Source organism: Capra hircus, chromosome 9 (genome assembly GCF_001704415.2).
Source record: "Capra hircus breed San Clemente chromosome 9, ASM170441v1, whole genome shotgun sequence".
NCBI classification, from domain to species: Eukaryota; Metazoa; Chordata; class Mammalia; order Artiodactyla; family Bovidae; genus Capra; species Capra hircus.
In genome coordinates, this window is record NC_030816.1 from 87793131 (window position 1) to 87818097 (window position 24967).

The 24967-nt window shown below is 42.1% G+C and overlaps 1 protein-coding gene across 3 annotated transcripts in view; it reads right to left on the minus strand.

Annotated features, from left to right (window-relative positions):
- The window catches only part of PDE10A (phosphodiesterase 10A), a 777492-nt gene that overhangs the window by 59783 nt on the left and 692742 nt on the right, over positions 1-24967 (minus strand). For all 3 annotated transcript variants that reach the window (XM_013966645.2, XM_018053454.1, XM_018053453.1), the window contains 5 exons: positions 16398-16538; positions 10399-10554; positions 8331-8381; positions 4590-4648; positions 2627-2678 (listed from right to left, as the gene is read on the minus strand). In XM_013966645.2, the coding sequence (XP_013822099.1) occupies positions 2627-2678; positions 4590-4648; positions 8331-8381; positions 10399-10554; positions 16398-16538 (459 nt within the window). The remainder of the gene's footprint in view (positions 1-2626; positions 2679-4589; positions 4649-8330; positions 8382-10398; positions 10555-16397; positions 16539-24967) is intronic.

The window sequence follows — 24967 nt, forward strand, 5'->3', positions numbered from 1 at the left end:
TAAAATTGGATCGCTACCTGCAAAAGAAGGAAACTGGACATGTTCTTACACCATGAACAAAAATGAACTAACGTAAGTGAGTACCCTAACTAAACATAGAAGCTAACGCTACAAAACTCTTAGAAGAGAATATTGGAATAAGTTTTCATGGTATCTGATTTGGCAGTGGATTCTTAGATATGACACAAGTGTGAGCAACCAAAGCAAAAAGATAAATTAGACTCCACAAAAATTAAAAACGTTACTGCTTCACGCTATCAGGAAAGTGAAAAGATATTAATAACACAGATGGGAAAAATATTTTCCAACTATACGTCAAATAAGGGAGTGATATCTAAAACGCAAGAAGTCTTAGGACTCGACACTGAAAACTAAAGTGAAAAGCAGTCCATGGATCTGAATCTTTCATCACGTGGATAGACAGCCAATACCATTAGTCACCAGGAGCTGCTAATCAGAGCCACACTAAGATAGTACTTCACATCTACTACAATGGCAATAATCAAAAATTAAGATGATGACCAGTGTTGGTGAGCGTGTGGGGAAATCAGAAGCCGTGTGCACTGCTGGTAGGAAGGTAAACTCGTGTTAGGTGCCACGGAAACAGTTTGACCGCTCCTCAAAAAGTTAAGCACAGAATGATCATAGCACTTAGCACTTCCACTCTTACCTAAAACAACTGAAAACAGGGGTTAAAACAACAAAAATAATGTACCCAAATGTTCAAAACAGTCGCATTTGCATTAGCCAAAACGTGGAAACAAATTCAAATGTCCACCAGCTGATGAATGGATTAAAAATGGCGGTATGCATATTCACACACTAGAATATTAGCTGCCTACAAAAAGGAATGAAGTAATCACACATACTACAACACGCATGAACTTTGAAAACATTATGCTAAGTGAAAGAAGCCAGGCAGGAAAGGCCACATAGTACAGGATTCCTTTTATGTGGGATTTAGGTGAAATCCACAGAAGAGAAAGTAAATCAGTAGTTACTGCAGGCTGGGGGGTTCAGGGGATGGGGAACAGACAGGCGGCAGCTAAAATCCTTGGAAGTTTCTTTCTGAAGTAATGAAATGCTCTAAGATTCACTGGCGATGGTTGCAGCTATCTGAGAATATGGTAAAGACCACTGAATTAAGCACTTTAAACGGATTAACTGTACTGTACATGAATTATATCTCAATAAAACTGTTTTCTAACATAACATTAAGAATACAAGAACTGGCCAATGGCATTTCTTGTACTTCTGGTACAAGCTATATGTCAGTTCATGTTATATATTTTTATGTCTTCTTAAATACTTTTCATTGCTTTATAAATTCCTTAAATTTTGTCATAACCAAAGAGGCTATTTTTCTTTTTACTGTGCTATCAGTTACTTTCTTTTTCTGTCCAAACAAAGCTGACCCTTGAGCACTGCCCACCCAATAAAAAACCCACATTTAGCCTCTACCGCCCTCCACATATGCGGTTTGTGCGTACTCACAGTCCCACATCTACAGACTCCACAGCTCCGGATGGAGTCTCACTGCAGTGCTTAACTACTGAAAAAAGTCCACGTGTAAGTGGGCCTGTTCAAACTCCTGCAGCTCAAGGGTCAACTGTCAAATCATCAGTGTAACCACTTACAGGGACAATGTGCTGAAGGCAGTGACCCCTACATGACCCTCAGGAAACGCTCTGACGCTGCGCAGGGCACACTCATACCTGACCTGCCATGACATCAGCGAAACAGATCACTGCGCACCCTGAAACCTGGGGATGAAAGGAAGCCTTGTTGCGCAGGATCACTATGTCTTGAGAAAGACCAGGAAAACGGGAAGGAGAAAGAACACTTATCAAAACACACAACAAGGCATAGATGGTCCCAAGCAAGCCTGCCTGGCACGCTCATGCCCACATGCACACCACCTCCAGCACCCTGAGCCCGCCCTCAGCGGACCCTCTCCCAGCACTAAAGCAGCAACACTTCACGTGGGGAAACCAAACTCTACTTCCTGGAGCCTTCAGTTCTAGCCCGTGAGTCTTCTGGAAGAGGGAAATAACTTAGACCAAACCTAAGTAGAGTGAAACTCAGGGTTTTAGAAAGAATCATCGGAAATGCCTAATAAAACCTACATGCAAAAGGTATTCTGAACAAAGAAAAAGAGATTAAATGCTTTTTCAAATTAGCTCTCCATTAAATAATGGAAAACTCTGTGGTATTTTTCAAAACATTATCCATAACCCCTCCAAAATGAACGGAAGTGACAGATCAATCAAGGTGATGCCTCCAGATCACTTTCATCATATTTAAAACAGCATGTATGTCTTGTACATTAAAACGCTCCATCATATATTAAGACACCTAAGAGTAGCGTTAGTCACTCAGTCGTGTCTGACTCTTTGCAACTCTGTGGACTGTGTCCCCCCAGGCTCCTCTATCCACAGGACTCTCCAGGCAAGAATACTGGAGTGGGTAGCCATTTCTTTCTCCAGAGGATCTTCCCAACCTAGGTATAGAACCTGGGTCTTCAGCATTTCAGGCAGATTCCTTACCACCTGAGCACAAGGGAAGCCCACATTAGGACATGACCAAAGGTTAAACAAAATAATTTTTACAACAGAAGGCAACCTACCATTATGTGTTCAAGTAGAGAATCTATTGCAACTATGTTATCAAAATACGTTCTGAAAAAAAAGAAAGGTAAAATCTTTAAGTAATGTTGTTAGAACACAGAACATATTAAACTTTGAATACATTTCCCAATTTTGTCTACATTTAAATAAAAAAACAGAAAGGTATATGTTGTTTAACTCTTTTCCTTTTGGGGAAATAATCAATAATATTATTTTAAAGAGGTAAACGAAAGTTTACCATTGACTTTAGTATAAGGGCTCTAATTCCAGAGATCGCCTTCAGTAATTATTTTATCAGCAAGTATTCAAGGTAGAGAAAAAGTTTGTAGCATTTAACTAAAACGATGAAGAAATAAAACTGGTACATCAAATTTAACATCTCATTAATAACTTTGATATAAAATAAAAATATTTAAATTTGCTAAATATCATTAATAAGATAAAAATATAAATAGTCACTGAAAATCCCAAAAGCTAGAATGTAGTTTAACTGTATTTTTTTAAAAAGCAGGGAAATTCATTTGAGAAGAAATATCAGAATACAAGTAATGATAGGACCTGACAACTCTACGCAAGTAAATACAGATTCATCATTATGAACTGCAAGTAAATATCTGTGGGGCACATGGCACGTATATTAAAACGTAGACTGGAGAAACAGATAAATCAGTACGCATGTGTTACAGGGAATATGCAGCAAATACTCAACACAGACTGTTGGCGAGGTACTGCTCTCAGTTTAGGTCTGTGAGAATTTAGCCATGTATTCAGGATTAAGATAACTTATAGCAATTAACAATGCTGTTTTCAAGAAGAGAAGTCATCTGACTTGAAGCTGTTAATATGCTTAGTTACAACATCTACTGAGGAATATCCTGTAAGGAACAGGTTGAAGAAAATGAGTTTCCCCCTGGGGAAGAGATTTAAGGTGTCACATGAGGGTTTTAACTGGGCTTTGGGAGGCTTGCAAAGTGTTCAGATAGGCTAGCAAGAGGCCGAACACGGCTTCCCTTCCCAGGCGTCTCTGAAGCAGTCACATCTGGTGTCCAGACATACTGTTTCATTCTGTCTCAGAGAAGATATTGATAGTTGGCTGAGGGAATCAAAAGAGCACGCCCTCCAACCCAAACTTCCCTAACTTAATATTTCAAAACACAAAGATGCAATTTCAAAATCACAAGTGAGGGGATTACGGGACTTGGTGATGAGTAAGCTAGGGACACGTCAGCGGGAACAGCGTCAGAGCTGTTGCGGAGTGCTCCTTGAGTTAATAACCTGTCGTGGGGTGAGGCCCTGAAGCTAGCACATCCTGGGACGTTTTCAGATCTCAGCCACTGAGCAGACGGTCAGAGAGAGATGAATACATGACCTTCCCTATAGCAAGCAAACCTGGTGTGGATCTGACATTTAATAAACATCTGTCCTTGCTTCCACTGCCAGTCTAAGAGACTTTTCCTAGGTTAAACTCCGGGGAAGTGCAGCATCTTTTTGAGAATGGCACCTGAGCTACTACACATGGGAAAATTGAAACGATAATGTTAATAGTATGCTTTAATTTACTGAAGTTCACAGCAAAGGCCAGAGAGGACTTCGGGAAAATGATAAACTACAACATTTCCCCTTCTACTGCTGTCAATTCTCTCCTACGAAAACAGAAACACGTAGGGCATCTCTCTGAATAGTCTCTAACACCTTCTAGTGAGTCATTTACAAATATGCTGAACTGCAAATTAAGATGATCACATATACATCTTTGATCCTTTACTCGTGAAGTGGATGGGGATGAGAAGGAAACTCTAATCGCAAACATGATGGACCACACTTACCGGATCACGTGCCTGATAAAGACTGATCTTCTGCTAGTGACTGCAGTGGACAGCAGTCTGTCATGGTGAGGGCTGGCGCCTGATCTAAACTGTTGACCAGTTAGAGCTTATCACATCCCTAGAAATGAACACTTACTTTGATACATCGAGTAGAAAGTCATTCAGTTCAGTCTGTTTGGCAAGACCTCTGCATACCTGCCATACAAAACAGTGGCTGTTAATTTTGAGGGATTTTTGTTTATTTTAGGAATGAACATTCCAGAATATTATTTACCTTATTTATTTAAAAAGGCATAACACAATCACTACTTCAAGGATTTTTAAAAATTGTTCAGTTCAGTTCAGTAGCTCAGTCATGTCTGACTCTTTGCGACCCCATGAATCGCAGCACGCCAGGCCTCCCTGTCCATCACCAACTCCCAGAGTTCACTCAGACTCACGTCCATCGAGTCCGTGATGCCATCCAGCCATCTCATCCTTGGTCATCCCCTTCTCCTCCTGCCCCCAATCCCTCCCAGCATCAGAGTCTTTTCCAATGAGTCAACTCTTCGCATGAGGTGGCCAAATATTGGAGTTTCAGTTTCAGCATCAGTCCTTCCAATGAACACCCAGGACTGATCTCCTTTAGGATGGACTGGTTGGAACTCCTTGAAGTCCAAGGGACTCTCAAGAGTCTTCTCCAACACCACAGTTCAAAAGCATCAATTCTTCGGTGCTCAGCCTTCTTCACAATATAACTCTCACATCCGTACATGACCACTGGAAAAACCACAGTCTTGACTAGACGGACCTTTGTTGGCAAAGTAATGTCTCTGCTTTTGAATATGCTATCTAGGTTGATCATAACTTTTCTTCCAAGGAGTAAGCGTCTGTTCATTTCATGGCTGCAGTCACCATCTCCAGTGATTTTGGAGCCCCCCAAAATAAAGTCTGCCACTGTTTCCACTGTTTCCCCATCTATTTCCCATGAAGTGATGGGACCAGATGCCATGATCTTCGTTTTCTGAACGTTGAACTTTAAGCCAACTATTCCACTCTCTTCTTTCACTTTCATTAAGAGGCTTTTTAGTTCCTCTTCACTTTCTGCCATAAGGGTGGTGTCATCTGCATATCTGAGGTTACTGATATTTCTCCCAGCAATCTTGATTCCAGCTTGTGCTTCTTCCAGCCCAGCGTTTCTCATGATGGACTCTGCATATAAGTTAAATAAGCAGGGTGACAATATACAGCCTTACATACTCCTTTTCCTATTTGGAACCAGTCTGTTTTTCCATGTCCAGTTCTAACTGTTGCTTCCTGACCTGCATACAGGTTTCTTAAGAGACAGATCAGGTGATCTGGTACTCCCATATCTTTTAGAATTTTCCACAGTTTATTGTGATCCACACAGTCAAAGGCTTTGGCTTAGTCAATAAAGCAGAAATAGATGATTTTTTTGGCAATCTCTTGCTTTTTCGATGACCCAGCGGATGTTGGCAATTTGATCTCTGGTTCCTCTGCCTTTACTAAATCCATCTTGAACATCTGGAAGTTCACAGTCCATGTATTGCTGAAGCCTGGCTTGGAGAATTTTGAGCATTACTTTACTAGCGTGTGAGATGAGTGTAATTGTGTGGTAGTTTGAGCATTCTTTGGCATTGCCTTTCTTTGGAATTGGAATGAAAACTGACCTTTTCCAGTCCTGTGGCCACTGCTGAGTTTTCCAAATTTGCTGGCATATTGAATGCAGCACTTTCACAGCATCACCTTCCAGGATTTGAAAGAGCTCAATTGGAATCCCATCACCTCTACTAGCTTTGTTCGTAGTGATGCTTTCTAAGGCCCACTTGACTTCACATTCCAGGATGTCTGGCTCTAGGTGAATGATCACACCATCATGATTATCTGGGTCGTGAAGATCTTTTTTGTACAGTTTTTCTGTGTATTCTTGCCACCTCTTCTTAATATCTTCTGCTTCTGTTAGGTCTATACCATTTCTGTCCTTTATCGAGCCCATCTTTGCATGAAATGTTCCCTTGGTGTCTCTGATTTTCTTGAAGAGATCTCTAGTCTTTCCCATTCTGTTGTTTTCCTCCATTTCTTTGCATTGATCACTGAAGAAGGCTTTCTTCTCTCTTCTTGCTATTCTTTGGAACTCTGCATTCAGATGCTTATATCTTTCCTTTTCGCCTTTGCTTTTTGCTTCTCTTCTTTTCACAGCTATTTGTAAGGCCTCCTCAGACAGCCATTTTGCTTTTTTGCATTTCTTTTCCATGGGGATGGTCTTGATCCCTGTCTCCTGTACAGTGTCATGAACCTCATTCCACAGTTCATCAGGCACTCTATCTATCAGATCTAGGCCCTTAAATCTATTCCTCACTTCCACTGTATAATCATAAGGGATTTGACTTAGGTCATACCTGAATGGTCTAGTGGTTTTCCCTACTTTTGTCAATTTAAGTCTGAATTTGGCAATAAGGAGTTCATGATCTGAGCCACAGTCAGCTCCCGGACTTGTTTTTGTTGACTGTATAGAGCTTCTCCATCTTTGGCTGCAAAGAATATAATCAATCTGATTTTGGTGTTGACCATCTGGTGATGTCCATGTGTAGAGTCTTCTCTTGTGTTGTTGGAAGAGGGTGTTTGCTATGACCAGTGCATTCTCTTGGCAAAACTCTATTAGTTTTTGCCCTGCTTATATGTTCCTGAGCATATATCCCACCTACGTTCAGTACTGTCAGATCCAGGAAGTCCTTGATTCTCATACCATTATCTATATATATATATGCTTTATATATTTTATTTGTTTTGTATATATATATATGAGCAGAGACATTACTTTGCCAACAAAAGTCCATCTAGTCAAAGCTGTGGTTTTTCCAGTGGTCATGTGTGGATGTGAGAGTTGGACTATAAAGAAAGCTGAGCACTGAAGAATTGATGCTTTTGAACTATGGTGTTGGAGAAGACTCTTGAGATTCCCTTGGACTGCAAGGAGATCCAACCAGTTCATTCTAAAGGAAATCAGTCTTGAATATTTATTGGAAGGACTGATGAAGCTGAAACTCCTACACTTTGGCCACCTGATGCAAAGAACTGACTCATTGGAAAAGACCCTGATGCTGGGAAAGATTGAAGGCAGAAGAAGAAGGGGATGACAGAGGATGAGATGGTTGGATGGCATCATCGACTCGATGGACATGAGTCTGAGCAAGCCCGGGGAGTTGGTGATGGACAGGGAGGCCTGGCGTGCTGCAGTCCATGGGGTTGCGAAGAGTCAGACATGACTGAGTGACTGAACTGATGTATATAGACACACACAGATACACACACATTTTCTCCTTATCAGACAGTTCCTCACCAATCTGAGTTTGCTGAAATGGACTTAAAACAAGAAACAGTGGAAGACACAAAACATAATTTTATTGCTGCCATGTTCCTGAACTTAAGAGTCTAGCTGTCAGGGAAACTCTATGCAGTTTGTGACTTTTAAATTAGATCACATTTTCAAGAGAATTAAGGAACTTAAATTTATGATTATTGTTTTCATATGCCACTAAGTTTAGTGGATGCTTTAGTTTAGGAAATGGATCATAGAAACATCAACGTTACTGCCAGTAGGATATCATTCCTGGGCTTTCAGTGGAAAACAAGGACCAAGATAGGAAATGCAAATGATTCAACACCCTGTTTAACTATAGAACAGAATTGGTTGGAAGACGTTTAAGGCAGGGAGTCAGTAAATATAAGTGACCAGATCACACATTTCAGAAACAGGAAAACATTTACTATCCACGATGCAAGCCCTGGGTGGCTAGCTGCCCGCCCGCTGCCTCCCACAGCGCGTGCCACGCGCCCCTTCCCTCAGGACGGCCTGGAGAGCAGCGCCAGCACGCACCTGCACCTGGTGTATCGCTACTGAGGCCCAGGCGAGGTTTGCTGTCGCGACCTGAAAAACACAAAAAGGAAGAGTGTGACGCGAGCTTTCCTCAGCCACACGCAGACATCCCAGCAGAGGCCACCAGCTTAAGTTTGGTGCGGTCATCGTGTCTTCGAACATTCCGAAAACCCGAACTATCAAATGCATGCAAATTTCTCTTTTCTTACAAAATTTCTCAATTTCCCACCTCTTTATGATTGGGTGTAATGCTCTCTAGTTCCTCTTAATTTGGGATAAAAAGGAAGATAAATTGATTAAGAGCACTGTCATCCAATGAGCTTATCATAAAATAATTATTTTTCGCTTCAACGTAATCACTATTAGAAAGGCTTCTAGTGACCATTTTCTTTCCTTCTTTTTTTTTTAAAATTAATTTTAATTGGAGGATAATTACTTTACAATTTTGTGATGGTTTCTGCCAGATAGCAACATGAACCAGCCACAGGGGTACATGTGTACATCCCGAACCCCCCTCCCACCTCCCTCCCCACCCCACCCCTCTGGGTTGTCCCAGAGCACCTTTGGGTGCCTGGCGTCATGCTTCTGCTTCACACACGGGAAGAACCTGTTTCAGTTCTATCCTCTCAAACCATCCCCCCTCGCCTCCTCCCACTGAGCCCAAAGGTCTCTTCACATCTGTGTCTCCCGCGCTGCCCAGCATGCTGGCTCGTCGTTACCATCTTTCTAAATTCCACGAACATGTGTTACTAGACCGTATCTGTCTCTCTCTTTCTAGCTTACTTCACTCTGTATAACAGGCTCCAGGTTCATCCACCTCATTGGGACTGACTCAAATCAGTTGCTTGTGACCACTTTAAAAATAAGGAAATGTTTCCCAAACTTGGCTGACACGTGCTTAAACTACTAGCTATCCTATTTCTTTTTCTTTTTTCTGTTCATCTAACGAGTATTCCTTGCCTGCTGGGGCCCAGATTGGAGAAGGAAGTGGCAACCCACTCCAGTGTTCTTGACCGGAGAATCCCAGGGACGGGGGAGCCTGGTGGGCTGCCATCTATGGGGTCGCACAGAGTCAGACACGCCTGAAGCGACTTAGCAGCAGCAGTAGCTGGGGCCCAGCGCTGTTGTTAGAGAGCAGGTGCCGCTCGCGTTTGCGTGCAGGGCTCAGGGAAGATGCCACCCTGAGCGGGTGACATCAGAGCACGCTCCTGGAGGCGGCGGCCGGGTGGGGACAGAGAAGTCGGAGCAGAGGGGGAATCGAGGTGCGGGATCTGCTGGAGAGGGGCCAGCCATGCGCAAGGGCCCGGCGCGGCGGCAGGGAGCGAAGGGGCTGGGGCGGTGGACGGTCATCTCAGTGAGAGGACAGGGAGCCAGCCACCCAGGGGCCTGGACGAGCGTCGCGGGCGACAGAGAGGTCACGGGACTCCGTGGCTTTAGTGTCACTGAGCCGCTCCCATTCGAGGAACAGGAACAGACGCTGGTGGTGGTGTGACTGTTGTTTAGTTGCTCGGTTGTGTCCGACCCTTTGCGACCCTGTGGAGCTGTAGCCGCCAGGCTCCTCTGTCCATGGGATTCTCCAGCCAAGAATACTGGAGGGGGCTGCCATTTCCTTCTCCAGGGGATCTTCCCGACCCAGGGATCGACCCGTGTCTCCTACCCTGGCAGGCACGTTCTTTACCCCTGAGCCACTAGGATGTTTTCCAAATGTTTCTAACACTGGAGTATTTATTCAGGACACACTCGAAGAGGAAATCTCTAAGGGGACACAAAGTCAACCAGAATGTGAAAACCCTCCAAAGCCACACTATTGCTTAATTTGATTAACGACATGGTATTTTACATTTACTGTCAAAATGGATCCTGACTGCAATAAATTACTATATTTCTACATCATCACTGCAATATAAAAAAAAAGTTTCTAAAAATCATTACTATTGATATCAAAATATTTTTAAACAAGTCCAGGTTTTAAATACTAGAAATTCATTCATCAACTGAACAGTATCCATAAGCACCTTCGATGAACTGGGTACAGCTAAGACCACCCCCAGGCAGAGCTCAGGCTCACCTCCTGGTGACTCAGACAGAAGGCTTCTTTGCCCCAGTGCCGGTAGAGCTCCAGGATGCCAATCAAGTCCCCGATCGCAGTGACGATCGGCAGACAAAGAACAGACTGGATCCGCGTCCCCGATTCCAGCCCGGTGCCTCTTGGAAACCGTTCATCCTAAAAATGTAGGAGGGGGAAAAGGTAGAAATTCTTTGAAAGAATTGGAATCATTAATTTAGGACTCTATCAGAAATTCCCTAGTACTTATTTTTTTTTAATTTTTTTTTAATTTTTAAAATTTTAAAATCTTTAATTCTTACATGCGTTCCCAAACATGAACCCCCCTCCCACCTCCCTCCCCACAACATCTCTCTGGGTCATCCCCATGCACCAGCCCCAAGCATGCTGCACCCTACGTCAGACATGGACTGGCGATTCAATTCTTACATGACAGTATACATGTTAGAATTCCCATTCTCCCAAATCATCCCACCCTCTCCCTCTCCCTCTGAGTCCAAAAGTACCTAGTACTTATAAGCCATGATCAGCAGTCCTTTTCAAAGGAAAACCAAACGACGATGGTCACTGTAAACCTTGTTTGAGAAAACCTGAGCAACACGGGCTGTGCTTGCGCTGTGCTGGGGCACTCAGTTCTGTCTGACCCTTTGCGATCCTTTGCACTGTAGCCCACCAGGCTCCTCTGTCCATGGATTTCCCAGACAAGAATACTGGAGTGGGTTTCCATTTCCTCCTCCAAGGGATCTTCCCAACCCACGGATCAAACCTTCGGCTCCTCTGACTCCAGCATTGCAGGTGGATTATTTACCCACTGAGCTGTTTAAGATAACTTGAGCAAGATGGGACTTAAACCCAGATAATGCCTCATGTTTCTTTATCATTATGCAGGAGAATTCAATTAATGAATGAATATACATAGCTTCGTGCAATAATAAAATTAATTACGATGGCTTCCCAGGTGGCTCAAGTGGTAAGGAATCCACCTGCTAATGCTGCAGCCGCAGGAGACATGGGTTCAGTCTCAGAGTCTGGAAGACACCCTGGAGGAGGAAATGGCAACCCACTCCAGTATTCTTGCCTGGGGAATCCATGGACAGAGAAGCCTGGTGGGCTACAGTCCATGGGGCTGCAAAGAATAGGACATGTCTGAGCACACAAGCAGTTCTAAGCAACACTTTTTTATTACTCACCTTCTAGTGTCAGAATTAAAGTTTCAGAGGTATAAAGTCACATGTGAAAATTACTCCAAATGCCAAGGCAAATTATATTTATATAATTTTTTTCTCTTATTTTTAAGGTCAGAATAACACAAAACCACAGGTTAATGACAGTTATCGTAACTGAGCCCCAAAGACCCATATTAGCTCAGTTCAGTTCGGTCACTCAATCATGTCCGACTCTTTGCGACCCCATGACATGCGGCACACCAGGCCTTCCTGTCATCACTAACTCCCAGAGTTCACTCAAACTCATGCGCATTGAGTCCGTGATGCCATCTAGCCATCTCATCCTCTGTTGTCCCCTTCTCCTCCTGCCCCCAATTCCTCCCAGCATCAGAGTCTTTTCCAATGAGTCAACTCTTCGCATGAGGTGGCCAAAGTACTGGAGTTTCAGCTTTAGCATCAGTCCTTCCAAAGAACACCCAGGACTGATCTCCTTTAGAATGGACTGGCTGGATCTCCTTGCGGTCCAAGGGACTCTCAAGACTCTCTTCCAACACCACAGTTCAAAAACATCACTTCTTTTGTGCTCAGCTTTCCTCACAGTCCAACTCTCACATCCATACGTGACTATGGGAAATACCAAAGCCTTGACTAGATGGACCTTTGTTGGCAAATAATGTCTCTGCTTTTCAATATGCTATCTAGGTTGGTCATAACTTTTCTTCCAAGGAGTAAGCGTCTTTTAATTTCATGGCTGCAATCACCATCTGCAGTGATTTTGGAGCCCAAAATAATAAAGTCTGACACTGTTTCCCCATCTATTTGCCATGAAGTGATGGGACCGGATGCCATGATCTTACTTTTCTGAATGTTCAGCTTTAAGCCAACTTTTTCACTCTCCACTTTCACTTTCATCAAGAGGCTTTTTAGTTCCTCTTCACTTTCTGCCATGAGGGTGGTGTCATCTGCATATCTGAGGTGATTGATATTTCTCCCAGCAATCTTGATTCCAGCTTGTGTTTCTTCCAGTCCAGCGTTTCTCATGATGTACTCTGCATAGAAGTTAAATAAGCAGGGTGACAATATACAGCCTTGCTGTACTCCTTTTCCTATTTGGAACCAGTCTGTTGTTCCAGGTCCAGTTCTAACTGTTGCTTCCTGACCTGCATATAGGTTTCTCAAGAGGCAGGTCAGGTGGTCTGGTATTCCCATATCTTTCAGAATTTTCCACAGTTGATTGTGATCCACACAGTCAAAGGCTTTGGCATAGTCAATAAAGCAGAAATAGATGTTTTTCTGGAACTCTCTTGCTTTTTCGATGATCCAGCGGATGTTGGCAATTTGATCTCTGGTTCCTCTGCCTTTTCTCAATCCATCTTGAGCATCTGGAAGTTCACGGTTCACGTATTGCTGAAACCTGGCTGGGAGAATTTTGAGCATTACTTTACTAGCGTGTGAGATGAGTGCAATTGTGCAATAGTTTGAGCATTCTTTGGCATTGCCTTTCTTTGGGATTGGAATGAAAACTGACCTTTTCCAGTCCTGTGGCCACTGCTGAGTTTTCCAAATTTGCTGGCACATTGACTGCAGCACTTTCACAGCATCATCTTCCAGGATTTGAAAGAGCTCACCTGGAATTCCATCATCTCCACTAGCTTTGTTCGTAGTGATGCTTTCTAAGGCCTACTTGCCTTCACATTCCAGAATGTCTGGCTCTAGGTGAATGATCACACCATCATGATTATCTGGGTCGTGAAGATCTTTTTTGTACAGTTCTTCTGTGTATTCTTGTCACCTCTTCTTAATATCTTCTGCTTCTGTTAGGTCCATACCATTTCTGTCCTTTATTGAGCCCATCTTTACATGAAATGTTCCCTTGGTATCTCTAATTTTCTTGAAGAGATCTCTGTTTTTCCCATTCTGTTGTTTTCTTCTATTTCTTTGTACTGATCGCCAAGGAAGGCTTTCTTATCTCTCCTTGCTATTCCTTGGAACTCTGCATTCAGATGCTTCAGTTCAGTTCAGTTCAGTTCAGTCACTCAGTCGTGTCTGACTCTTTGCGACCCCATGAATCACAGCATGCCAGGCCTCCCTGTCCATCACCAACTCCTGGAGTTCACTCAGACTCACGTCCATTGAGTCAGTGATGCCATCCAGCCATCTCATCCTCTGTCGTCCCCTTCTCCTCCTGCCCCCAATCCCTCCCAGCATCAGAGTCTTTTCCAATGATTCAACTCTTCGCATGAGGTGGCCAAAAATAGTGGAGTTTCAGCTTTAGCGTCATTCCTTCCAAAGAAATCCCAGGGCTGACCTCCTTCAGAATGGATTGGTTGGATCTCCTTGCAGTCCAAGGGACTCTCAAGAGTCTTCTCCAACACCACAGATCAAAAGCATCAATTATATCTTTCCTTTTCTCCTTTGCTTTTCGCTTCTCTTCTTTTCACAGCTATTTGTAAGGCCTCCTCAGACAGCCATTTTGCTTTTTTGCATTTCTTTTCCATGGGGATGGTCTTGATCCCTGTCTCCTGTACAATGTCATGAACCTCCGTCCATAGTTCATCAGGCCCTTAAATCTATTTCTCCCTTCCACTGTATAATCATAAGGGATTTGACTTAGGTCATACCTGAATGGTCTACTGGTTTTCCCTATATCATCAGTTTAAGCCTGAAATGGCGATAAGGAGTTCATGATCTGAGCCATAATCAGCTCCCAGTCTTGTTTTTGCTGACTGTATAGAGCTTCTCCATCTTTGGTTGCAAAGAAGACATCTTTTTTGGGTGTTAGTTCTAAAAGGTCTTGTTGGTCTTCATAGAACCGTTCAACATCAGCTTCTTCAGCGTTACTGGTTAGGGCATAGACTTGGATTACTGTGATATTGCATGGTTTGCGTTGGAAATGAACAGAGATCATTCTGTTGTTTTTGAGATTGCATCCAAGTACTGCATTTCAGACTCTTTTGCTGACCATGATGGCTACCCCATTTCTTCTAAGGGATTCTTGCCCACAGTAGTAGATATAATGGTCATCTGAGTTAAATTCACCCATTCCTGTCCATTTTAATTCGCTGATTCCTAGAATGTCGACGTTCACTCTTGCCATCTCCTGTTTGACTACTTCCAATTTGCCTTGATTCATGGACCTGACTTTCCAGCTTCCTATGCAATATTGCTCTTTACAGCATCGGACCTTGCTTCTATCACCAGTCACATCCACAACTGGGTATTGTTTTTGCTTTGGCTCCATCCCTTCATTCTTTCTGGAGTTATTTCTCCACTGATCTCCTGTAGCATACTGGGCACCTACCGACCCGGGGAGTTCCCCTTTCAGTATCCTATCATTTTGCCTTTTCATACTGTTCATGGGGTTCTCAAGGCAAGAATACTGAAGTGGTTTGCCATATTAGGCACTCAAATCAACCAATAATCACCCATTACCTATCATAAGAAATGAAACTGGTTCTTCTACTTTATTTCCTAAGTTAGCAAAGCCACTCAAAGGAATACAAGAAAACTGAATGAATATCAAAACAGTAATTCTCTTTACTCACTTTCTGCAGTCTATAGGAAGCTTTTCATGAATCGAGACTAGCACAGATCTATCCTTTGCAACTTACAGATCTTTGGAGAGCTTGTATATGATACAACACAACATTTTAAGCGATAATTTTTGCCATATCTACTTTTAACATTTACTTCGTAAAAATGAGATGGACTCGGTGTACACTGTTGTGGGGTTTGAGGCGCACAGTGAGCTGGTCTGCTGCATTTGGACACTGTACTAGGATCACCAGCGCTGCTGGGACCTCCACCAGCAATCTCATTATCTTTTCTTTTCCGTGGTGAGAATGATGAATACCTAGTCTCTTAGAAAGTTTGACAATTATAATATTCTTGTCTATATAATTATACTGTGAAATATGTATTTTAAACACTCTTTTCTTCTTTTTGATAACTTTTTGATAACAGTAACTAGCAACCTGATTTGTTCAAAGTCACACAGATAATTAGTGGCAAAAATAAAATTAAAATCTAGATTTTGTGACTCCAATTTAGTACTTTTTCAGAGCAAATTCCTGATACCAATGAACCTGTTTGTATGCTTGTCAATTTCAGAGTCAGCTCACACAGGTACATTTAATCACGACGCGCACATATACTGCGGGAGGTTGGTTTGAGGGCTCCATCTGGTCCTATTCTCTGTACCCCCGGCCTTGGTCAGACTACACTGAGAATGGCCCCCTGCATGATTTGGTTGGCTAAACTGGAGGTCATGAATCTGATGCAAGCAGAGGCTTGAAAACTCACCTGTGTGTGTCCACTTCTCTCTGACCCCGGCCACTGCCGTAAGATGCCAGGCTAGCCTCAGTGGAAGGGATGGGACACACACAGAGAACAAAGCCCACCTCAGCCTGGCCAGCTCCCAAGGGACGCCCAGACAACCTCAGATGTGCGAGAAAGCTCGAATCAGCAGAACGGCCGGTCTAGAGACAGTGAGTGATTGTTGCACGACACCACTAAAATCTGGGGCAGCCAGCTAACTCACTCAAATCTGTCCTGCTGGGATACGAGCCAGCAAACAGCAATCATTCACTTTATATGTATATCAGCATACAGGCAAATGCTGAAAGAAGAACTACTCAAACCTAGCTCTTAGGAGGTTATCAGATACATTTCTTGGAGTACAAAGAATTCATTTACATACACAAACCCTTTTATTGATCGGTATCTTGCTTTTATGCTGCTATAACATGGTTTAAGTTACAACATCAAGAGTATATGTTATCTTTCTTAATTAAATACTTCAGTTTACAATGTCACAAAGGGTGAAAAGCCACTCACCCCGAGGATGTCTTCCACCAGCAACGTTTTCCTGGACTTGGCCACGTAGGCAGAGGTGGTGGTGCCCTGGGCGATGGGACCAGCGGGGATGAGCTTGGGTTTTCCTTCCTTGATTCCAGGCGGGATAAACACACAAAGGCTCTGAGAAGAGGAAAAGAACACCTTCTAGAAACTGTCCTGTGCTTTTTGACACGGGACGCAAAGACTCCTAGACTCTACTTAATGATCACAAGAAACCTGTGAGCCAAGGGAAAGAGGCGCCCCAAAATGAGGGAAGTGCTTTGCGAGGACCACACTAAGCATCTGAGGTGAAATTCCCGCAAACACGAGACAAACGCTAGACGCAGGACTCGCATGAATGTCCACGTGCGGGAAAACTCTTACAGCAGCCTCCAATTTTTATCCACAGGAAACGCTAACATGAAGACAGAAGCGTCAGCTGTCCCCGGGCTCTAGAAACTGCCAGTCAAGAAGCAGATGACGCGCCCCGCTTCCTACAGACGTGGCACATGGCTCTGTGACTACAAAGTCAATGTGAGGTGGCTGTACTTTTTGATGTTCATTAAAAATCTTTCTCCGAGCTTTACTTTTTTTGTTTGTTTGTTTTAATAATCGACCACTCCATTCCTGAAACTGGCCTGCCCATAATATTACAGATTTAGAATACTCTTGGTAAAACCTTTGTTTTTCTCTGCACATACACACCAAAAATTAAGTAAATAAATAACTAGACAAACCTGGTGTATCTCTCTGCCTCAAAAGACGAGGCAGATAGAGAACATTTCAAAGTATCTTAAATTTATTTTTTTAAAACACAATCAATTATTTTGACTAAACCCAACCACATTTTAAAATAAATTTCTACTAAATAAGAATTGCTAATCAAATCATCGGGGCAGGGGGAGCAATATTTTGACAAAACTGCACTGTGATTTTCTACTCAATTTAAAAAATGTTAAAGTTCTGGTAACTTCTCCCAACACTTTACTTTTATCTTAAATGGAACTGCTGTAACTTAAGGATGATGGCCTTTTGAACTAGTAAGTATCAGGCAATCCTCTGATGTGTTGCTTTTTAGATAATGCGGTTTTCCAACTTTGGAATGTCAAAGACACAGAAGATGAGGGTTCGATCCCTGGGTCGGGAGGATCCCCTGGAGGAGGAAACAGCAACCCACTCCAGTATCCTTACCTAGGAAATCCCACAGACAGAGGAGCCTGGCGGGCTAAGTCCATAGTGTCACAAAGAGTCAAACACGACTAAGCCTGCATACGAGCACATGCGTGCGCGCGCACACACACACACACACACACACACACACACACACACACACACACACACACACAGAGTCAAAGAACTCTTTCTTCAAATAAAATCTTCCAAGGGATTGAGCCCTATAAACCTGAGCTACTGCAATCACTGGGAACAGAATGGAGGAAAACAGACCCTTGGCTCATTCTGTGTCCTTTAAGTCACCATTACCTAAAGATTATAAATTCAAAATAGTTTTATTCATTAGTATTATCTACATTAGCTAGGACTGAGTTTAAGCAGTAATTTACCATTAAGTACAATGTCTGTGAAAAGTAGTTTTAAATTGCTTCTTTTAAAAAGTTTTAACCTTAAAATCTCTAAGTACAAGTTACACACTTTAAAAAGATTTTTTTAATTTAACTACATATGCGATGATAATTGACAGTTGGACCAAATGCACTTTTAAAATGGCTAGAAATCAGTCACTGTTTTTACAACAGTTACTGTAATCTGTTATGCACCAACACACATGTGGCATAAACAAATAAGAATTTCATTAGATTTAGTATCTATCTTGCAAAATATCCTTCAACGTGTTACCCTTTCTTATGACTGACAGGAGAGTAGCAAAATGATCCAGGAACAGGAAGAGCAATGACTACAATAAAAATATAAGAAATACAGTATATGTAGGCTGAAGCAAAGTCAGAATCGACAATGATTTTTTCAAACTATGAGGAAGTTAATTACAAGGATGCTGAGTAATGCTCCTCCTCTCAAAGTCAGAACTGCAGGAAATGAACTTAAATTGACCCCAGTCATTTGGATAACTTTTAAAGAACTTCCCGAGACACCAACAGAAAACAAACGGTAAAGCAAGCTCCCAGCAGAAGCTCTGGATATTTTTTAATGGTTGTTGACTGCATGTGTTCGTTGTTTGGAGATATACCACAGACACTTCTTTCGGCTGACTTTTCTATGAGAACATTAAGGCTGAATTTAATAAGATCTTCAAGTTACATTTTGCTTCGTAATTCAGTAAGGACGAAATAGCTTATATGGTCCTGTATCATTTATTTAATATAAGCATTGATTGCCTCTGTGCAGACTTTCTAGATGATGCACAAGAAATAGACAAGCAAATACTGCACCGTGGGTACACGGCAAGCTACTCTGCAGACTAGACTCGCTGAAGATAAATGATTTAGGAATCCTTCAATTACCTGACTGCGGAAAACTCCTCATGGAAAATAATTATCAAAAATTAAATTACTCTTTCCAGTGGGGACTTTGTACTTGTTTTAGTAATTTGACTATGATTTTTGTTTACATCTATCAAATAGGAAGGCTTACAAATGAGAACTGAGAGCAAGCGCTAGCAAAAAGTAAGTTGTCCTGTGAAGGCCGAAGGCGCTGGTCACGGGAAGGGAAAGCGAGGGCTGACGCAGCCAGACGCCTGTTTTGATGCTTTCCCAGCCTCAGTGTATTCAGGTATTTGGGAACAGAGAAGTTTGTGAAATCTACCTTAATTCCCTCCACAGGAATAATCAAAAAGATAGTGACGGATTGAAGTCTCCTTTTTCCCACTGGCTGAACCGACATTTTCATCACATAAATCCTCGAGTACCCTTGGGTCTGTTTCTGAACTCTCAATTCTGCACCACTTGGCCTATTTTTCTACCACACTGTTTAATTACAGTAATTTATAGCACATTCTGTGATCCGGTAAGCCAAGTCTTGCTTTGGTTCTTCATGTTTCAAAATAAGCATAATGTATAAGACACATTTCGCATTTTTCATTGATGAAGGTGCTGCACTAATACATTAATGACTGATGGGTGGAAAATAGTTTCTATAAAGAAACGGAAAGATGAGGCAAGGACTTCATTGTTCAAAATCAATCATTATGAGTTTTTTAAAGATGTATTTTTAAAGAACTTTATTATAATACTTAAAATGTACTTTCAATTTAAAGTTATTACAAAATGTTGGCTATATTTTCCATACTATAATAAAACACATACTTGGAAACCTATTGTACACCCCAACGTTTGTACCTCCCACACCCCCATGTCAATTCTTACGAATTTTGACATAAGAATTTGACTAGGATGTTCAAATTAATAAAATGAAAAAAGATTATACTCATGATTTATTTTCACAGGAAGATGAATGAAAACTTTCATCAACTATCACTGCATAATATATTAAATAATTAAGGTGATTATACATACATTTATAATGTATAACATCCAGTGTTGAGATGAGTCTCTAAAATTAATTTCTGCTCTAATTTTGTATAAATCTATGAAAACTTTTATTAGCACACATTTTTTAGAGGCTAGAGATGGAAAACTACATGAAAACCAAAAACGAAGAAAAGGTTCAAAGTTCCACATCTCAGCCAACCCTACCCTTTCAAGAAGAGCTTCATGCATCAGGGTGTGCAGCTGACCCCCAACCTGCTGGTCACTGCAGCTGACAGCGCTGCACGTGGCCTGGACGAGCCCTTCACCTCCCAACGCCAGTGAGGACACTGGCCACAGGGTTGGAAATCAGTCCAGACGCCAGGCAGTGGCAGGGCATAAGTTAGTTTTCTCATTATTTCAAAGAAACTCATGATGACCTATCCAGTATTTTTGTGGTAACAGTACATTTCCAAAAATATTTCTGAAGTTAAACCATTTAAACAAAAGGAGATTGGTAACAGTAGTCATAATGACTAAGCTGACTCAAGGAAGAAATAAGAAAGCATTCAAGTTATTTTAAAAAATCAAATTTTTAGAAATAGGTTCAGTGGAAAAAGAATCATAGACTAGACTACTGCACATTATTTCTTAAAAAAACAGGAGTTTCTGATGAATCAGGAAACTGATTCATTGACATCAACTACAGAGATGCCTGCTTTACGTGGTAAACATCTGCTCTCCTCTTTCTCCCCACACACAATTCAAAGTTCAGTTTATCCATGAAACTTCTCTTTTATGTTAAAGGTTTCAACTCACAACCAGTTAAAGTTTGGAAACACTTTTTAAGAAGAAAACAAATTGCTGAGGCTTACCATTAAGTTATTTTTCTTGGAGACACTAGATGGCACTGGAGAGTAAATGAATTTCGCTCCGTGCAGAGGGCAGCAGCAACTAGCCCCAAGTTCCCTGGAACGTGAGCCAGATCCCTAACTTTGTTTGCATAATTCTTACTAAAGTTCACCAGGCACTGACAGCCACACGGCTACTCTAAACTAATGCAAAAAGAACTATCTGTGCGCTTACTTTATGAATTATAAAGCCTGACGAATCATTAGAGATCACAAAGTTTTCAGCTTTCACTAACTAGCCTTACAGATTATATATATATATATATATATATATATATATATAAACTATATTAGGACATTATAGGAGAAGGCAATGGCACCCCACTCCAGTACTCTTGCCTGGAAAATCCCATGGATGGACGAGCCTGGTAGGCTGCAGTCCATGGGGTTGCTAAGAGTCAGACACGACTGAGAACTTCACTTTCACTTTTCACTTTCATGCATTGGAGAAGGAAATGGCAACCCACTCCAGTGTTCTTGCCTGGAGAATCTCAGGGACAAGGGAGCCTGGTGGGCTGCCGTCTATGGGGTCACACAGAGTTGGACACGACTGAAGCGACTTAGCAGTAGCCCGACATTATAAAGTATGCTACACAGTAACTGAAGTATGTGACTAGGTATTAAGCAAAAAACTCTCAATCATGAAAAAATCAGTTTTGCCCAACAAGTATTTCAAGAGCACCCTGTATGTGCTATGTGCCGGACACTGGCATTGGCCAGAACACAAAGAGCTTCCTTTCTAGATTTCTCACAGACTGCTTCCTCCTTCCTTTTCCCTTCTTGTCTACTAAGGCAGAGGTCTCCTACGCTCTGTTCAAACAGAGCTCACCACCCAAGCTCATTTCAGTGTTACCAAGCCCAGACCCCACCAGCCAATCAAAAAGGTAGGGTCCCGGAGCACCTCGGTTCCTCTCTGCTCACGTGTCATCATGCAGTATAACTAACGGTGGATTTCTTCATTTCTCCTACTGACTGTATGTTCTTTGAGGGCAGGAATGATTTTTATTTATTTGTAGGCTCAGTAAATTCAACACAGATTTTGGTACATGGCTGGCGTCTAAAATGGCTAGTTAAATGACATGCATAGACATAACGCTTAACCAATGGAGGTCAAACTAAGATTCAGAAGGTTTGAGAACCTTGTCAAAATCCCAAAGTAGTGAATTGGAACTCACACAATCCAACTCCAGAATGGAAACTCTTTGGAAAACTAAGCAACTAGCTGGGGAGCTTTCCTTCTCTTCCCAAGCTCTGGAACAGTGTGGCCAGCCAGGCATTCCCTCTTCTGAAGGGCTGTCCCCAGTTGAGTGCGAACTCAGAGTAAGGAATCAACTGGTTCATCACGCGCCGTGTCCCAGAGCGAACGGCGGCCTGAACAATGCTGGTGCTCAAAACCACTGTCAATGTCCTGCTGCTGCTGCTGAGTCGCCTCAGTCGTGTCCGACTCTGTGTGACCCCAGAGACGGCAGCCCACCAGGCTCCCCCGTCCCTGGGATTCTCCAGGCAAGAACACTGGAGTGGGTTGCCATTTCCTTCTCCAATGCATGAAAGTGAAAAGTGAAAGTGAAGTCGCTCAGTCGTGTCCAACTCTTAGTGACCCGATGGACTGCAGCCCACCAGGCTCCTCCATCCATGGGATTTTCCAGTCAAGAGGACTGGAGTGGGGTGCCATAGCCTTCTCCATCAATGTCCTATTGGCTTTAAAAAAAAAAACCCAAACATCATTTCAACACTGCGTTCAATTTCTTCCGCTCACTCGTCTATTGGCTTTCTATTCTCATTTGGATAGATAGCTTTCTATCATCAAATGGAACAATTTCTATTTTCCTCAAAAACTGTCCCTTTCACCTACATTTTCACCTTTGTGAGTGTGCTCTCATAATGCGCTATTTTCCACTCTATTGTTTTATTGTCTTTTAAATTAGCTTCAAAATGAGTTCAATAATCACATCTAATGTATTACTTTTAGTGCTTTAATACCACTTGTTTTCTACCATCTCCTAAATTTTCTGTGTTTTAATTTTTTTTCTTTCTGGTAATATGAATGTTGGTTTTAAATTCTACCTGTATAACTTCTGATGTATTTAAAGATCATTTAAGCTATGTTTTTCAATGTAGCAATTTCAGAAATTGAATTATTTCCACTGATTCTCATTGGTGAAAAAAGAAATGAATACTTTTCTAAGAATGATTTAGTCCATGCCATGTCTGTCTTAATCCTTATATTAATATTTATTGATATCAAGACTAAAATTTTTATTGTAGTCTATTTGGGTTGCATTATTGTAATTTTGTCACTAAAGTATATATATTTTGTTTTGAAAGTGAGTCACCAAGAAATACTTTCTATGATTCAAAATCCAGAGACAATTTTTAAAAACATTGATAAATATCTATAATATGTTGTCTTTCATGTACAAAGGAAGAAATATAAGAAAATATACATGTATCTCCTCATCTGTGCAAAGCAATGTTTTACTTTATTTCATACAGTTAGCTTACATTTTAGAAGTATGTCAACATCTGTTGCAAGTAATATGGCAGATTAGATAATTTGACACTCCTGAAAAAAACGATTGTAAAATTACTTAAAGGCTGGATAAAGAATATTTCACAAATATTGCAGGCATTGCTGGGCTGAGAAGATTGGAAGGATTCAAAGAAATCTAAAAGGAAGTAAACAAAGGGACTCTGGGAGGTGAGCAAATTCCAATTTTTTTTTTTTTCTTGAGAGCATCAGCTAAAGCCTAGATACAGAGTTGACCCTTGAAGCACATGGGTTTGATGTGTGTGGATCCACTTACGTGCAGATCTCTTTCAACAGATACCACAGTAGCACTGTACATCCAGGACGGGTTGATGTGCAGACGTGTACTTGTGGGTTCTGAGGGCCGGCAGTAAAGTGACATGTGGATTTGTTTGAGGGTCAACTGTATTGACCTCAGCAGATTCGCATGGCTAACAGGAGACCAGAGGTAAAGCCTGAGACCTCACTACCGGGAAGTCTAATGGGAGACGCCCAGGTGGGTCAAGACCAGCCCAGGGCTATGGGCTCTTCTCAGCCTGAACAGTGAAGACACCACAGCTGCAAGGGGGTGACAAGGAAACCAGAGTACCTTGAATTTATTGCTGCAGAGAAAATAAAAATCTCATCTGAGAAGTAATAACTACACATCGTGTGGACGTGAGGCTTGAATCCATACCACTCAGTGGTCAGGAAGAAAATCTCAACTATACGAATTAATCAAAATAGATTTCAATTGGTGGTACCTTCAGTGAATGGCAAAATCAAGTACATGTCTGATCTCGGGAAACAGAACGGGGAAGGAACAACCTCAAGGATATCGACTGAAAGGGGCCGAAGGAATGATATGACTCAAGGGAGTAGAACCCAGTCATCATCCCCTAGAGTTATCCTCCCAGGGAGAAAGGCCTCTTTGTGAGGCTTATATGCTGGAGAGAAAACTGGATAAGCAAATAATCAAACAAGGCACAGATAAACATGTAATTGCAGGTTCAGCTCAGTGCTATGAAGGAGAAGGATCTCACATTAAGAAAGCATAGCAAAGTGGAAGCTGACTTAGGAAGGTCAGGAAAGGCTACCGTTCTGCTCTGTGCCTGCTGCTCCTACGGCTGCACTAACAGGGTACATTTGGTCCCTGAGATGTGGGGAAGAAAGGGGTAAAGACTCCATCAGCCTGGAGAGAACCACGGAGAGTCAAGCAACTGACCTGAGCAGTTTAGAATGAGGTGCCAACTAAAGCTTGAGAAGACATTACCAATCCGTCAATTAAATTACAAAGTGAGTAAGTAAAAGTGAAAGGATTAGATACATGCAGAATCATATTTTACGGGCTTCCCTGGGGCTCAGCCAGCAATGCAGATCGCTTCTAGCACAGGAGACCCAGGTTCAATCCCTGGGTCGGAAAAGGTCCCCTCCTGGAGAAAGAAATGGCAACCCTCTCCAGCACTTTTGCCTGGAGAATCCCATGGACGGAGGAGCCTGGTGGGCTGCAGTCCACAGGGTTGCAAAGAGTTGGACACAGCTTAGCAACTAAACCAAAACAGAATTACATTTGGGATATTTGAGCTGCAAAAGCTTTTTCTAAATCGTAATCAGGCAGAAGTCTGCAGCAGAGTAGAGAAGTATGGCCAAGTGATTAAGAGCAGGTGGTCTGGGAACCTAAACCCCAGCTCCGAGCCAGGCCCTGTTAGAGGC